This window comes from Ursus maritimus, unplaced genomic scaffold (assembly GCF_017311325.1).
Source record: "Ursus maritimus isolate PB19 unplaced genomic scaffold, ASM1731132v1 scaffold_24, whole genome shotgun sequence".
NCBI lineage: Eukaryota > Metazoa > Chordata > Mammalia > Carnivora > Ursidae > Ursus > Ursus maritimus.
Window position 1 is genome coordinate 30,071,193 of NW_024424897.1, and position 18,035 is coordinate 30,089,227.

An 18,035-nucleotide genomic window follows, 5' to 3' on the forward strand; every position below is an offset into this window, starting at 1 on the left:
AAGCTTGGGTCTGCCAAATTCCAGAGCCAAAGCTACACTGCTTCTCAAAGGCTTGCCCCTTTCTGTAAGGGTAAAAATTTAAGAGTACAGTTAGTTGGGAGGGGTATACATGTTTACGAGAACAAATAATACAAAGTGTCTTTCTCAATATCTTTCATCAGACAAAATTTTAAATATAGAGGGGGGAAAAGAAAATATAATGATAGATGAAATCTAAAAGAATAGAAACATGCTGAAAGATGGCCAGGAAGGAAGGGACAGCTGGGGCAGTATGAAAAGGAAGTCAAAGAGACAGAGAAAGTCAACCTATTTTGACTGAAGGGAACAGATGGGAGATGAGCAAAGACAAAAGGGGCCATGTGGGTAGGTGTCATCAGTTAGAGGGCAAGTAACTGGAATTTGATCAATCGACAAGAATTTATTTACTGGACTCCTGGGCACTGTGTGAGATACAAAAGAATGTAGAGTTATTTTGGGAATGATAATGATGTAGACAAGACAGATGGCTTGAACTGGGGCATTAACGCTGAAGGAAAAGGCTAGAGACAGAAGGCAGAAAGAAAGAGGTTAAGGCAATCTCCATGCGAGCCAGCTTGCATATCAATCTGGAATTTTTGTTGGAACTGTAAGATATAGAGGAAATGCTGTGCTTGCTATTGAATCAAAGTTAAAGGATCTGTAGATGAAACGAGAAAGATGCAAATCACCTACTCCCTCTATTTTTGCTTTTGTATAAATTAAAAGATTATTAAAGATGAAAACACACCCATACGTACATACACACTACAGGTAGTGCTTTAAATCATCCTCCCAAATGTAAATATGACCATTTAGCTAAGACCAGGTGGGGCCTGATACATGTGACTAAAATTGAGTAGATCTGACAACCTCGGAAAGTACTAGGAAGTCTTTTGTGTTGGAAGAGATTGCAAGCAAGACTTAAAGACATCCAACAATGTAATGAGGATAGCTCTCCTTTTGTTAAAGTGAAAGTAAGTCAAGGTTAGTTGGCGCCAGCGGATATGGAACCCAATTCAGAAGCATGAGGAGGAAATGAGCTTTCTGAGTAGTTCCTTCGCATATCACTTTCCATAGACTCTCATATGAGCATTCATTTATTCTAAAGTATTTGTTGAACATCTTCTGTAACAAAAATGATAGCTGCCATGAGTTTTTCCTATATTCTGAGCTCTTTACATGCATTATCTCATCAAGTCTTCATAACTGTAATGTGGTGTTAGTGTTATCCCTATTTTATAAATGATAAAAGTAAGATTCAGATATGTTAAGTAACTCACCCAAGGCCACATAGTCAGTAGCTGGAAGAGGAGCGATTCATAGCTTAATCTGTATTATATTTCTTGCACTTTGAGGCAGGGATATTTTAGGTATAAAAATTAATACTTGGTGGGCACCTGGGTGGCACAGCGGTTAAGCGTCTGCCTTCGGCTCAGGGCGTGATCCCGGCATGATGGGATCGAGCCCCACATCAGGCTCTTCTGCTATGAGCCTGCTTCTTCCTCTCCCACTCCCCCTGCTTGTGTTCCCTCTCTCGCTGGCTGTCTCTATCTCTGTCGAATAAATAAATAAAATCTTTAAAAAAAAATTAATACTTGGCAGTCCTTGTTCTTGAGACGCGTACAGACTAGCTAGGAGACAGAAAGCCAAATAGCTGTAATACAATAAAATATTTTCTGTAAGAGGCATATACTTAGTGAGTAAAGAAATACACAAATTTGCCTGTGGCTGTCAGAGACCACTTGAGCATAGACTTTAAGGATCAGCAATTGTTTCCTAAGTGATGAAGGCACAGATGGAATTCCAGTACAGGCAAAAGCAGTTCAAACAAGCACCCAGAGATAGGAAAGAGTTTGAACTATTTAGGAAACCCTAAGGAGATCAGAAAGACTGAAACATAAAACATAGAGGAGCAGTGAGATGAGGCCGGAGAGGCATGCACCTGTATGTGAGGCTAAACAACTTCTAATTTATCCTGTAGAAACTGGGGAAGTTTTGAAGTCAATCCTGTGAAGATGTGGGTTAATAAAAGAGGTTCTACATGATATTGTATCATGGGGTCCATAAGACTATGAAAAGTCAAGGACTGGAGTTGACCTCTGAGGGCCACAGCTAAAAAGTGTTGGCTGTATTTCAAATGGAAGACTCCATTGGAGATTCGAGGGGAGGTGGTGGGAAGGTAACAGCCTGTTCCAGAGAGACCTGGTCCCAGTGTACCAGAGGCTCCCCCAGGGTGGAGACACTTGGCACATAACAGCCAGTTATTTCATTCATGCATTTGCTCATCCAACACACAGATGCATGCCAGACAGCCATCGCCTCGGTAGCATCAATATTTCAGTAGCAATACCCAACTTAATGGTGGATGGCTTTTGAAATGGCATGGCTGATCTCCTGGAAATTGACTCTAAGGATGACATTGGTAAGGACCTGTTTAGAGATGTGTGAAACAGCAGTCAAGTACAACTTGGAGAATGCCAGTAGTGAGTGCCCTGGAGGACACTGTCTGGGGTATCTGGGGTGAGCAGGGATGGACCTGTGGGTACAAATCCCCCAAACTTCTGGGCACTGAGGTAGCTCACCAAATCTCATACAAGAGGCACAATTTAGCACCTCAAGAAAAGGGGTATCTACAGAGAACAACCACACCCAACGGAGGACAGCATCTCAAAGTAGGTAGGTAGAAAGATCCCAATTACATATACCCAAGGGGAACTGAACAGAACCCCTGGGTTATAGATTTGAGACACTTCCTCCCAATGGGATAGAGACCAAAAGCCTTGAGTAGAGGCTCAGTGTCATATATATGTTTGCATGTGAATGTATATGTTTAGGTAGTAAATGGATGTTGTCATTTCATTCTTGCCCCCAATTAGCTGTGTGGCTGTAAACAAGCTGCTTTCCTCCCTGGGTTTCAGCTTTCTTGTCTAGAACATGAAAAAGCTGGACCTCTTCTCCAAGATCCCTTCCAGCTACAGTATTTTATTAGGATTCCAGATGGTTCCTGGAGATGATTAAATTCTTTGTCAACTTATAATTATCTTGTGTAAATGATACAACATCAGATTTTCCTCCTCTTAGGAACTGTCGTGTGAAAGTGACCCAACAAATGCAGAATCTACATCTTTCTCAGTCGAAGAAACATAGTGCCCCATCGTCTCCCAATGCCGCCAAACGCCTGTACAGAAACCTCTCTGAGAAACTGAAAGGGAGCCACTCTTCATTTGATGAGGCCTATTTTCGAACAAGAACAGACCGGCTGAGCCTCAGAAAGACCTCAGTGGTAATAACGCTCTTTTTATTCTTGTCTCTGCTTGATTGGTGCAGTTGTGTTTGGGTTTGAAGAGATTCTAAGATGTTCCACATTTACTTCGGAACCTGCATTTGCAGTTTTATAAATGCTGAGAGTTCGGGAAGGCAGGAACTGCACACGTCTGTGCTGTGAACTGAAACTTGAGTGAGTCTGAGCATTTCCCCTTCTTTTTCTTAGTTTCTTGCCCTTTCTTTTCTCTTAGTTTTTCTTTCTCTAATTTATCAAAGAAACAACAACAACAAAATGGCAGTTTGACAAATAGCATGAGTTAAATAGGCTTTCTGAGAGCTCCAGTGTTCATTCAGATATCAAATGAACAATGACCATTTCATTTACTTATTTATAATGTATGGCCCATATGCTTTTCCAGAGGCATTCAGAACAGAATCTAGGCCAAAAAAAAAGTGTATGTATTAAATAGTGGGAAATAAAGTGATAGAGATATTTGAGGGAGAGAGTGAGCAAGGAAGGAAGGCAGGAAGGAGTGAAAAAAGAAAACTAGAGAATCATGGGGTTGGAAAGAGAACTAGATATATTAAAATCCTAGGCAAATATAGTACCTAAAACTTACCATGATATTTGTCTCTGAGCTCCTACTCAGTCAAAGCAGAAAGGGAAGCCCAGTTGGTTATGGCATCCCATTAGCTGATAACTGAAAGTATATCATTCTACCAGAAGAAATGAGTGTTTTCCTGTTCCTGAGTCCTCTGGCCTTTGTAAGATGCCACAGGGAATTGTGTTGTAGAGAAGGAAGGTCAGTATTGGTGATGTTACAGACATTGTCATAGAGTAGTTTCTGATACCGACCCTTGGTAAAAGCTGAGGGCATATTATTACTATGCTTGGCAAGGGCATTTCTGCAGGGGGTAATGGCACCACTTGTTTGAGGTTAACACAGAAATGAGCCCTAGCTTTTCCAGAGAGAAGCATGCTAGGGTTTGCCAACAAAAGCATGGAGGAGGAAATGACTAAAGAGTGAGAGCAAATATGGCACATGAGAAATTAGGCATACTAAGAGTCACAGACAAATACACAACTGCGGACAGGCAGCACGCTAACTTTGTTCTCTCTGTTTTCTCATTTGTTGTCTCATTTCAAGCTCATCTTCTGGGAGGGCTTGGTTGTGGCTAAGTTACGGCCTCAGTAGCAGAGGCTCTTCCATTTGGCAGACTGTAGACAAAACACTTCTCCATTCAGCAGACTGTCCTGTAGCAAAGAGAGCTGCATACCAAAAATAGTTCTATCCCTTGGGACCCCATTGTCAAAACATGTATTTGCATAATAACGCTGTGTTTCCCTCAAGTTTCAATCATGTGTCATGTGCTCCGTTAGGCCGACCTGCAGCCTTCGATGGAGATAATTGATTTTTGGTGATACTGAAAATAAACCGTGCCAACCTAAATATTTATATTTGATCGCTGAAGACATTGGACAGTTTAATCAGGCAAGCCCTGTGCTATGTCAGGACCAATGATATTTCAACATTTTTAAAGAGCAAACAATTCCTAGAGAAGATACCAAATAGATGTGTAAATAGCATATGTGTTGCTCGTCTCCCATGAGCTGCAGAAATACATATTTGAGAGAATTCCAGAGCTTTTCTCATTTGTTTACTATTAATCTCTGATAGAGCTTTTCAATGTAAACCTATTGTCTAGCTATTATTTTTCTGTAGGGGATTTGTATCCTATGGATATTCAACTTTTAGCCCTCTCAGCACGGTTGGCCAGCCAGCCACTCAAACCCTCACTGGACACCACCTCTTGAGCCCTTCCCTTGAGGGCTCAGAAATGCCGGGTGTTCAGTGGTTGGGGCTTTGGGCTGAGAAGGTGCAGAGGTTAGTACAAAGGAGTCTTGGAGCTGGGGAGCTAGCCTGAAGGCAGTGAGAGCTATTCAAGAGTTGCAGAAAGGAAGGGGTATGTAACATCGTCAACTCTAGAGGGATTATTCTTGTGCCAGTATGGAGTACGGGCTGGAGGACACTAGGACCAGCAACGGGCAGGTCACTGCCATCGTCCAGGCAAGGGATGACAATGGTCTGGGTCTGAGTGATAGTAGGGACATGGCGATGGGGAAGGGAGGGGAAGAATCGGAGGGAAAGTGTGCTCTCAGTTCCAAGCCAGTCATCATTTCAGCAACCTGTGCTGCGTTATCTATGCCAGATTTTCCTGAAATGTGTTCTGCAGAACACTATTCCAGGGGCAATGAAAACAAATGTAATAAAAAAAATATTCTGTGAACAAATATTTAAAACAGGTCATATTTCCCATCTATTGGAGAGTCATAACTGCATGTTAGAATTATTAAAGGCTCAGAGAGGTCTTACAGCAAAATAATGTGATAACCCAGCTTAATCCAGTGTGCACCAAATTTATATGACTGCATGCTCCATTCTTCATAGAACACCTCGTAATGACCTAGCAGACAGTGTTGCACAAAATACTGGTTTGAGGAAAGCTGATGTTTGCTCTTATCGGTAGACCAGCCATGCTATACTGTATGGTCTCAGTGCATCTAAATGTGCGGATCCATTCATGCTCATTAGAAGGATGGAGGGAGGGTCCAGCTGTGTTTAACAAGTCATGTGTGTTGGGATAAATTGCAGTTATAAGTGGGGATGCCGTCACTGACGGCAGAACAAGTAAACCACAGAGGCCAGCTGGCGGATGAAAGTGTGCTCACCTACCTGTGTTCTTGCCCTCCAGAACTTCCAGGGCAATGACGCCATGTTCGAAGCAGTCGAACAACAGGACCTAGATGCTGTGAAGACCCTCCTGTGTCAGTACACACCGGAAGAGCTAGATCTCAACACACCTAACAGCGAGGGGCTGACGCCTCTGGATATCGCCATCATGACCAACAATGTGCCCATTGCCAGGATTCTTCTGAGGACAGGGGCCCGAGAAAGTCCACACTGTAAGTAAACCTGGGAATAAAAACATGTACTGTTAAGACTAGACCCAGCTTCCTGCCACCAAAATAGCCATTGCTGACATCGAGAGCAGGAAGAGTTTATGAAGACAGGCTCCGAATTCCTTTACATGTTTTCATGGACTTTCACACAAATAGCGATAGTGTTTAACCAGTCTAGGCATCTAGTTACATTACAAACAGAATGCACTGAGTGGAATTGAAAAGGAACCTGGAAAGAACTTCCTCCTAAGAATTTAACCCAAGTTATAAAATATGTGAAACACGGCGAGTGAGGCTGTAGAGTAGGAAGCAGACACAGAAAGCGTGTAAGTACGCATGTGCTAGTGTCTCGTGTCTACAGGGAATATGGTGCTTCGTTCAGTCACTCATTCATCCAACAAACACTGAGGACAGGGCTCTGTTCTAGGTACCAGGTATGCCACGGTGAGCAAGACAGAGTCCCTATTGTCATAGAATTTAGATGCTAGTGGAGGAAACGTCCAATAAGCAAATTATAGGCTCGAGTAGTGATGAATGCTATGAAGATAATAAAGTGAGTGGCTAGACATTGATGGAGTGGGGACTATTCTAAATAGGGTTGGGCAAGAAAAGCTTCTCTGATGCAGCGACATTTGAGCCTGGTCCTATGCGATATCAAGGAATGAGCCATGAGGAGATGTGGGGTCAAATTCTAGGCAGAGTGAACAGCAGATAGAAAGGTGTCGAGCAAGGCAGGAATGAGATTGCCATGTTCGAAGAACAAGGCCAGTGTGGCCACAGCACATCAACGGGGGGAGAGGGATCACCGAGGAAGATCGTTCGGCTCTTGCAGGCTATGGCAGATGCTCACTTTGATTATAAATGGGGGGGGACAGAGGGCAGCCGAAGCAGATGAATGACATATCTGTTTCACGTTTTAAAAGATCGCTACCGTGCTCCGTGGGGAAGAGACAGCGGTGGGCAACTGTGCAACTGGGAAGACCAGTCAGGAGGCCAGGAGACAGACGCAGTGGCTTGGACTGGCACAGTGGTGACGCTGATAGTGAGCAGGGCGTGGAATTCTGGATGGATCTTTGAACAGCTTTATTGAGCTATAATTTCCGTGCATGTAATGCATCCGTTTCACGTGTACATTTCAGCGGGTTTGGTATATGCACCCTGTCTGACCGTGACCACGATCGGTTTTAGAGCATTCTCATCACTCATACCCTCTCACCCCCCAGCCACCCCTGCACTCTTCCCAGCCCTCGGCAGACACTAATCTACTCCCTCTTCCTATAGATTTGCCCATGCAGGACATGTCATGTAAGTGGAATCCTGTAATGTGTGGTCTTTCGGGACTGGCTTCTTTCTGGATATATTCTGAAGTAGAGCTGATAGTACTTTGCCAAAGGGAGCTGCTCGGGGGCCAGTGGCAGAGCTGGCCCAGGAGTGGACGGGACAAAGTCGTGGAGCCCTCAGCTAGCGCCAGGCACTATTCTGAGCACTTTACATGCATTCACTCCTTTAAGCCTCACGGCAACATTCTGAGGTAGGCACTCGCATTCCCCTTGGTGCAAACTCTGTGACCCAATGACCACAATGGCTCTGAGCCACAGTTTTTATGTTTCCTAAAAGAAAAAAGTAAACTCATCAAACTGTTACTTTCACTAATACTGATTCACTTACTTCCAAGTGGTGAGACCCAGAAGGCTGAAAGAGAAGCAAGCAAATATGTAATTAGAGGCCACATCTCTGCTCCTAAATTTCATAAACCCCCACCACCCAAAGACTAGGTACAGAGCCTGATCCTTGTATCAGAAAACTCTTTATTTTAAAAATGCTGAGCTCACCACATCCATGTCAAACAGAGTGAGGATTTGGGTTCAGTAGGATTGGGGCTTTTCGGTAAGAGCTCCATCGTCAAAGTGCCACTTCTTTCAAGTGGAATGGGAGGCTCGGAGGGGTGGGCAAATAGAGATGGAAGAAACCGAAAAGTCGTCTTTGCTGCCTTCCAACTTACGTTGCAATAGTGTCTGTCCCAAAGATCCAGCGAGAGCGCGGTGGAGAATCAGAGGGTCTGAACACAGAGAATGCAGACTGAGCCCCATTCTACAGGAACAAGGAAAGCATTCATCCAGACGTTGCCTGCACTGGGCTGGATGAAACATTAGTCCCACTTACCTGAGAAGCTACAAAGAATTCTGCATTTTCCATGAAACCAGTGAGACTCCCAATCCCCCCCAAGTCCCCTTGTGCATAATTAAATCTCCATAAAAGAATGCACGTCCTGAATATCGAGTTAAACCAAAAGCGAATTCATTCAAAAGGTCCCTGGTTCTTCTCATTCCCTCTGGCATGATAACCACAGTCATCATGACAACTTGTAAAGGAAGGTGAGCAAGAAACCCAGGTTTTAGCCTTCAGGAAATACGACACCTAAGTCACCTTGGCCACCCAAGAAGTCAAAGAGCGTATACCCAGTATAGACTCCCACATGTGCAAAGGTGGCAAGGGAGTATTGGTTGAGTAGCTGTGAAGCATTATCTCTGGTTTTCACAGTAGCACAGATTCTGCGAGGTTAAGTGACTAACCAAAGGTCACACATCTGGCAAGTGAATAGGGATGTCCAGGACTCAAACCCAGGTCTGTGGGACACCCATGCCTGGGGTCATCCGTCTATGCAAACTGACTGCCTTACCAGATAATCAATACGGAGGGCCGTGGCCGCCGGGCCTTGCATCTTTCCCTTTGTGCCATTTGCTAAAATCCTATGGTGTTTTTCTTTGTTCTGTCCTACACACTAAGGTGCCATGCCTGTTGAAGAGAGGTGTGATAGAAAAGCACAAGCTGTTTTCAGGGATTTCTAATTCACTTTATATATCAAGTACAAAAGGAAGAGAATTGCTTCTGTGCATGAGTGTGAGCGAGCCCAGGAGAAAAACCATGGTCCGCCAGCCAGAGCCAGATAAGCAAACACCCGCTGCAAATCGTTCCCCAGAAGTTGCAGCGGCAGGATATAAGAGAAGAAAAATAACGATGAGGCCTTAAGCTGGTAGAGCATTTCACATTGTGAAAATCCTTGTGCTTGCATCACCTCATTTGGTCCTCACACTGGCCTGCGAGATGGGAGTCCGTTTCCTCATTCTGATCAATGAGGAGACTGGAATAAGAAAAGTCAGATAATTCACCCAATGCTGCAAAACCAGGAAGTGGTAGAACTATGACTGGAACCCAGATCCTCTCTATTAAATGCTTTGGTACTTGTGTAAAAGCATTCACCGTCGCACCTCGTTCTTTCCTTCCCTGACCCTGCGTCGCTTCCTCTTCTGATGCCAGTCAAGTATCTCAAAACAGTGAGCACCGTTTCTAATAGGGTGACTTTTCTGTCTTCCTTTACCTGGGTGTTCCCTTCTGAAAACCAGCCCAGTACTCTTTCCACTCTGCCAACCAGGAATCCCAGCACAACTCAGAAGCAAGTCCTCTGTGATGTGCCCCGATTCGTCGCAGGAATCACAAAGACACAGATGAGTTTAGGGACTTAACTCTAAACCTGTGGTCAGGAGTGTCTTCCAGTTTTTAGCCCGCGAATCACAATGCTGTATCGAGGTGTTCCTTACAAACACGGCTTGAAACTCAACCAGGTACTCTCACTTATAGGGAAAGTCCCAGAAGTGGCCACCAAACTTGCACACGGCCCCAAGGTTAAATACATGCACAGCCCCGCCTGCTCATTAGATCCATCTACTGTCTTTATTCAGCGACTTTTTCTGTTCTTCGCACCTTTAGGCAAGCAGCAAAGTAATACTCATTCCTTCTAGAAGATAGTATCAGCCATTATGAAAGTAGAATCCCAACTACTTCTACCTGGACTGGTGTGCTGAGCTCAGGACACTGGCAGAGACTCCAAAAGGACTGGAGCTAGGACAGCTAATATAGGGACACCCAGGGTCTCTGCCTTTGATGGTTCTAGCCATTCAGGATCCCAATTGCCATGACTCCTGCTCAATGGGACAAATGCTATCTGAGAAAGACTTACCTCTGTTAGTGGAAGTCCCCAGTCATCAGCCCTTCCCTTACTCTGACGAACTCGTGTCCTGCCCCCACCCTCCAGTCCCAGTTCAGGGGTCTCTGGGAGGACTGTGCTGACTCATCAGTGAGCTCCTTACCTTTCTGAGGCTGCTGTTTATCTGGCATCATCTAGGGCGTAGAAACAGCAATCATAAAGAAATGAGTTCTTTTTCAATACCTACCATGTGCAAATCTGGTCACTCATATGGATTTTGTCTATCTTTCAACCCCAGTACCTGACACATAGTAGGTGCTCAGAAATTTTCAGTTGACATTTTGCACGCCCCTGTGTTAGGCTGCTGGGAATTACAGGTATTGAATTCAGGCACATAGAAACAGGCATGAGTTACGTGCGTGCTGCATACACAGTGTGTGGGAAATACCTGTAAATCTTCCGGTGATTTATACCTGGGAATACCTTTGGCTATTGTTGTGTTGTTATTTTCCGGGTACTATTGTAGAATTTCGCTGTAAATGAGCCTGTTTTCAGTTTTACACTATTGAATAATGCAGACCAGGAAGAATGGCGGAATGTTCCTCATCTTTAGTCTCTCTGCCCTTCCCTACAGCCGTGTTCTCCCTTCTCTGCAGACCTCTCTGCGTTTCTCTGTGAACTCGCTCGCTTTCTCGTGGATAGTGTCTCTGGAACTCGGAGATGTCGCCCAGACTTAGTTGTGTGCGGTGACTTCATAAAATGGGATTGCCGAGTGGCTGTCATGTGAGTGCGGTGCAGACACCGCTGTTACAGTGTTGGCAGACTCGTCAGGATGCACCGCTGGTTTCTGCAGTAGTCGAGGGATCGTGTTGGTGCTGGGACCGGTTCAGGGCACGTCTAAGAGGTGTGACTATAAACTAATGAGCCTGGCTATATATAAACAAACACCCCAGAAAGTCTACAATCCAAACAAATGTTATCCTTTAACATGGTCCTCATGGGAGACCCCCACACTTGCTCCAACAGAGCTGCCACTGCTCTAAACACTTTTGGACTTGTCCTCGGAGCCAGTTTATGAGAGAATCTGACTCGTTGCTTAGAGTCACACCTGATTTCTGTTCCAAAACAGCATTGCCCAGCGTCATCACCCTCCATGTTCACCAGACTTGGCTTCAAATGATTTAGAGAGGTTTCCTGAAATCAAATCCACCCTCAAAGGACAAAGATTTGCAGCCATTAAGAATATGTAAAGAACAAGCTTTGGGCAGGTCTCTAGAATGAGTCCCCAGGTATTTTTGTTTGCTTCATTAAAATAGGTGTACAAATCCTCACCCTGACTTACAGGCCTGCTCCTCGAGCCTCATCTCACACTGCTCACCCCTCACGCCCGGGACCCCAGCCCCACCAGCCTCCCTCCCATCCCGTGAACACGCCGCACTCTCTTCCCAGAGCCTCTGTCCTGGCTGCTCCCCATGCGGGGGGCGCTGGAATGCTTTCAGTCGTGAGCATTCCCTGGCCAGCTGCTTCCTCACATTTCCACTTAAATGTCACATCTTCGGGTGAGGCTTTCTCTGGCCACCAAGTCCAAAGTCACTTTCCAGTCACATCATTTTTTCTACATAGTACTTATCACTATATATTTTTTCATTTTATTTGTTTTTCTGTCTCTCCTGCATTAGAATGGAAGCTCCACAGAGCAGAACCTGTCTGTCTCATTCGTTACGGTATCCCCAGCAAACAGTAGGCACTCAATAAGTATATGCTGAATTGAATGAATCCCAAGCGTACTTCTTTTGAAGGGTGTGATTATATAATTTATTTTGAAGGGAATGATTTTACCAAATACTGAGTGAATTGATCTTTTTTTGTATTTCCAAACAATTATTTAGACATCAGGCAGCCACAGCCTAAGGTCTACCGTCCTGCTCCTCAAGAGTTAATTGTCCTTTCATTCTCTTGTTTTTAATTTTTTTTTAAAGATTTTATTTATTTATGTGACAGAGAGACAGCCAGCGAGAGAGGGAACACAGCAGAGGAGTGGGAGAGGAAGAAGCAGGCTCCCAGCGGAGGAGCCCGATGTGGGACTCGATCCCAGAACGCCGGGATCACGCCCTGAGCCGAAGGCAGACGCTTAACGACTGCGCTACCCAGGCGCCCCATCTTGTTTTTAATTTTTAAATATTCATGGAACACAGAATATATTCTCCTTGTAAAAAATGAAAACATTCTAGATAAAGTTAAAAGATACCTTTGACAACAGACACAGCCCGTCCTTGTGCCAGGCACACGCTCACAGTCGAGGCCCCCGTCCCTAAATTCCTGCAACATAACTGTTGCTATCACCTCAAGGCTCGACTGAGCTGGGGGATCCACGTCTAACCTTACTCTGACCGACTATTGGCAAGTGACTTACGTTCCCTCCTGCGTGGGCCTCTCCAGAGGCCTGCTTCCTGACATGACCGTTAGCTTCTCCCAGTGCAAATGACCTGAGAGAGAGAGACACCAAGGTAGAAGCAACAGTGTCTTTTATGACCTAATCTCAGGAATGACATATTCTCATTGGTGTTGATCACACAGACCGACTCTGGTACGTGTAGCAGGGTGTGAACACTGCGAGACAGAGATCATTGGGGGCCCTCCTGGAGGCTGGCTGGCCCCTACCTATCTATCGGAGTTGTTGAGGATTAAATGTAGTAACAGTTTTAAACTATTTCCCTTGCACATTATAAATGGTCAGAAAAATTGTTAGTCAATATAAATAGCAAAAACAATATAAAACAAGCCAAGAGTTTCTGGTAAATAATTTAAAAAATATTTTACCCACCTGTTGTATAGTTTGTCTATTGAAAACACTGCCCAGGGGCGCCTGGGTGGCACAGTCGGTAAGCGTCTGCCTTCGGCTCAGGGCGTGATCCCAGCGTTCTGGGATCGAGCCCCACATCAGGCTCCTCTGCTAGGAGCCTGCTTCTTCCTCTCCCACTCCCCCTGCTTGTGTTCCCTCTCTCGCTGGCTGTCTGTCTCTCTCTGTCAAATAAATAAATAAAATCTTAAAAAAAAAAAAAAAAAGAAGACACTGCCCAATACAAGCACTTTTTAATGCCTGTGGAATTCTGTGTTCTAAAACTGCACTGTCCCACACAGGGCCACCAGCCACGTACGACAACGGAGTATTTGAAATGCGTCCAGTCCAAATTAAAATGTGTTCTTAATGTAAAACTACCCTGAATTTTCAAGGCTTAAGATATGATACGTATCACATATATTTATTTTTATATGTGTCTTATATATAATACATATACTATCTCAGTGATTTTACATTGATTACATGTTGAGATGACAATATTTTGGATCTACGGAGTTAACTAAGATGATTACAGTTAATATCCCTTTTTTCTTTTTTTAACTTCTTCATGTTATTTATTTTCAAATTTTTATTTAAATTCTAGTTAGTTAACATATAGTGAAACGCTGGTTTCAGGAGTAGAGTTTAGTGATTCATCACTTACAAACAGCACCCAGCGCTCAACACAACAAGCGCCCTCCTTAATACCCTTCACCCACTGAGGCCATCCCCCCGCCCGCCTCCCTTCAGCAACCTTCAGCACTTTTTTTCTTTTTTAATGTCACTGCTAGGAAATTTTAAATGATGTGGTTTATACTATATTTCTGTTAGCACCAAAAGTATTGGCAGAAGATAAGATTTTCTTCTTTCATACTTAAGCCATGACATCATTTGGTGATCTGCTTTGGATTTTCTAAATAATTTCCTCAAGGCTTTTGTATGCTTGTGTTAGAAATGTCCATTTGCCCTTTGGAGCTTGGGAAACTTAGGATGGAAGTCTTTCTCTGTGTCGTTGGCTCTGCCTTCTTAAAGAACCACAATTACAACTTAAACTATATAATATGGGCTTTGTGAATCCACATTCTGCTGGAAAGTAGCAGGGAAGAACATTCCAGAGCCCCATGTCCAGAATGTAATGAGCTCTAGGACGAGAAAACACCACAGCAATTAAAATGAAACATTTAATCTCTAAATCTCTAAAACTTTTTGGAACCACATTCTGAAAATCCTTGGGAAAACCTGAAATTAAGACAACAGGTTGGGACCTGAGGGAAGCCAGAGTGAATTCTGACTCCCGAACCTCAGCAGAAGAAGTAAATTGCAACAGAGGTTTGGAGCTTTTCTGGTATGAGAAGTTTTGAATCATAAAATGGGCAGAAGATATGAACAGACACTTTTCCAATGAAGACATACAAATGGCTAACAGACACATGAAAAAAATGTTCAAAATCATTAGCCATCAGGGAAATTCAAATCAAAACCACACTAAGATACCACCTTACGCCAGTTAGAATGGCAAAAATTGACAAGGCAAGAAACAATTGCTGGAGAGGATGTGGAGAAAGGGGACCACTCCTACATTGTTGGTGGGAATGCAAGTTGGTACAGCCACTCTGGAAAACAGTGTGGAGGTCCCTTCAAAAGTTAAAAATTGAGCTACCCTATGACCCAGCCATTGCACTACTGGGTATTTACCCCAAAGATACAGACGTAGTGAAGAGAAGGGCCATATGCACCCCAATGTTCATAGCAGCATTGTCCACAATAGCTAAATCGTGGAAGGAACCGAGATGCCCTTCAACAGATGACTGGATTAAGAAGTTGTGGTCCATATATACAATGGAATATTACTCAGCCATCAGAAAGAACGAGTTCTCAACATTTGCTGCAACATAGACGGCACTGGAGGAGATAATGCTAAGTGAAATAAGTCAAGCAGAGAAAGACAATTATCATATGATTTCTCTCATCTATGGAACATAAGAACTGGGAAGATCGGTAGGGGAAGAAAGGGATAAAGAAGGGGGGGTAATCAGAAAGGGAATGAAACATGAGAGACTATGGACTCTGAGAAACAAACTGAGGGCTTCAGTGGGGAGGGGAGTGGGGGAATGGGATAGACTGGTGGTGGGTAGTAAGGAGGGCACGTATTGCATGGTGCACTGGGTGTTATACGCAACTAATGAATCATCGAACTTTACATCAGAAACCAGGGTTGTACTGTATGGTGACTAACATAATATAATTTAAAAAATTAAAATTAAAAAAAAACATTTAATTTGGGGGGCACCTGGGTGGCTCAGTAGATTAACAGCATCTGCCTTCAGCTCAGGTCATGATCCCAGGGTCCTGGGATTGAGCCCCACACTGGGCTCCTTGCTCTGCAGGGAGCCTGCTTCTCCCTCTCCCTCTCCCTCTGCCTGCTTGTGTGCTCTCTCTCTCTCTGTCAAATAAATAAATAAAAATCTTTTTAAAAAATTTAATTTTTGAACTCCTCTATAGTATTTCTTTTGATGTCCCTACCTGAAAACAAGGCAGTTGTGAGGTTGTTAGAAGGTTGTCAGGAAAGATAAATTTTATTAACTGCTACTCTTGGTTGCCCAGAGGACTTTGGCTTACAATTCAGGGTTTATTCCTAAGTGACCTTGTTTTCTTCTCTGAAATAACAGATAGGGTTGAAATTGATACCACTTAGTATATAATATATTTCTGAATGGCAGCTGGGACAAAAAATGTTTACCTGGGGCAAGAGATTTTTTTTTTAGATGAAAGAACATAGAGTATTTGATAAAACAAGTATTTGTTTTATTTTTGTGTGCCTCTAAAAACTATAGCACAGACCAATGAGTGTGATAATGATAATACAGAGCTCCACTAATTGAGAGCCATCTATGTAAGGATTACCAATAACTTACCGCAGCTTTTGAGACAGCTCATTACGCCACTTTTCAGATGAGACACTTGGCTTCAAGATGGCAGCGGAGCTGGGGAGGGTCACACGTTCGGAACAGGCTGCGCTTGATCTGGATCAGTAACCCAAAGCCCTCTCACCCCTTTGCGTCCAGTGTAGAAATAAGAGGAAAGCAGGTGTCAGCTTAGGATGAGGAAACTTTAAAATTAAACTCTTTCAAATTAAAACTGAGAGTGAGAATGGACAGGGCTGCCTTGGTGAGAAGCGAGTTCCCCTCCTGGAGGAAATCATACAGGGCCAAGGCTGTTACAAGAGTCATCTAAGGCTCCTTCAGACATTGAGACTGAAGGATTGCCTTGTGCCTCCTTTTCTCATCAATAAATTTAAAAAAAGAAAAGAAAAATACTAGTAACAATAGAACAGTGGTTGCTGAGTTGCAGTATGCCATAGCATTAGTCATAGGCAGATGTAGTCATTTTTTTTTCAAGCAAATCAAATGAATTCTTCCCTAAAACTTTCAGTTAAGAATTAAAATTAGTTTACATCTTACCCTCGTTATATTTTCAGTCTCTAACCATTTATCAGCCAGGCCCAAACTCACCAATTGCAGGGCAAGACGAAATTAAGAAATGGTAGGTAGTAGGCGATCCATAGGTTAGAGTCTGAGGGTGAGGAAAAAACGCTCAGTCCGATCATTATTTATCTCAGGATTTAAACAGTAACCGTAATTGTATTCTTTGAACACCAAGTTCCCACCCCACCCCCACCCCCACCTCGTAGTTAATTAGCTGGGCAGGTCTTAGAACAAATACCCACTCAGACACTGGGTGGTAGAAATGCTGTTGATAATTAAACACCACAATAGCATGGGGCCTATTTCAGGAGCAGCTGAGTGGTCTTGCCCCAGCCGGACGGCTCACCACACACTCACAGACCCTCTATTGTGCTGGCTATGGCTGCTCAGAGGGATAGCTGCTTGGCTGGAGAAGGAACCAACTGCAGTAAGAGAGAGAAGACCAAACCTTGCAAACAGACCAGGAATTCTGCACTCAAGAGGAAAATATCCTGAGTGTGGAAGTAAAAGGGGAAGGGATCCAAGAAAAAGAGAAGTGGATGGGCAGGAGAACCAATCATATGATAGACATAGCCTTTCTAGTTTCTGTATCCAACCAGCCACCCAAAATGAGCTCACCGGTCTCGTGCCAAATCGATAGCAATTAGAAAATTGCAGTACATAAATATGGGGTTAATTTGCCTTCCATTTGGGTTAGAGGAAGTTCCCTGGGTTCCTTAAGGTTCTTAAGAAAATCTTGGATAATAATCTCACCTACTTGGGTCTTGATTTCTTCATGTTTATAACAAGCGAGTTAAAATAATAATAATAAGATAAGGGGGTTAAAATGTTCTCATTCTGGGGTGGCAAAAATAGGAAGGGTGCTCTCAGAATAGTTTGCAAGGTGTCAAAAAGCCTAAACTTCCCATCATCACTCAAGAGAAAACTACACAGTCTAATATAATTATCATATTGCTTCTGCTTAAAATATATTAACCCACTTTGCTAGGCTGATTATCTCATACTGAACAGATGCAACTGTTGGCAGTTATATAGGTCATTAATAATAGGGAGAAAATGATTACTTTATAAGTGAGCTGATTTGGTAGTCAATAAAGAAAATCTTTCAAAAGAGAGTGTTTTATTAAGCTATTAAAAAATCCATAGAAAAAAAATAATAAACGTTTTGCTGTGTGAAATGGTTGGAAACCACTGGCTCAGTTAGTGCCTCTTCTACTCGTCCATGGAATTACGTCTAGCAACAGAGGCAAGTGAGCTCTCAGGGGCACCTGGGGACTTAGCCTGGAAAAAGGGGGGGGCGGGTTTCTATAAAGTTCCTCTTTTTTTTTTTTTTAACTTTCAATTTTGGGGAAAATTTTCCATTCTCCTCCAGACATGTTTGTTTTGATTTCTAAATAATATGCTTTCACCAAAATCTGTATGGAGAAACTGATGCCCCAGGAAGATGCACGTATTCATTCTGTGGCTCCAGAGAGGCCC

The 18,035-nt window shown here is 43.5% G+C and overlaps 1 protein-coding gene across 1 annotated transcript in view; it reads left to right on the plus strand.

Moving 5' to 3' along the window:
- Positions 1 to 18,035, plus strand: part of ANKFN1 (ankyrin repeat and fibronectin type III domain containing 1) — a 151,240-nt gene that overhangs the window by 15,754 nt on the left and 117,451 nt on the right. The window contains exons 3-4 of the mRNA XM_040639825.1: positions 3,100 to 3,301; positions 6,037 to 6,247. Coding sequence (XP_040495759.1) covers positions 3,100 to 3,301; positions 6,037 to 6,247 — 413 coding nt within the window. The remainder of the gene's footprint in view (positions 1 to 3,099; positions 3,302 to 6,036; positions 6,248 to 18,035) is intronic.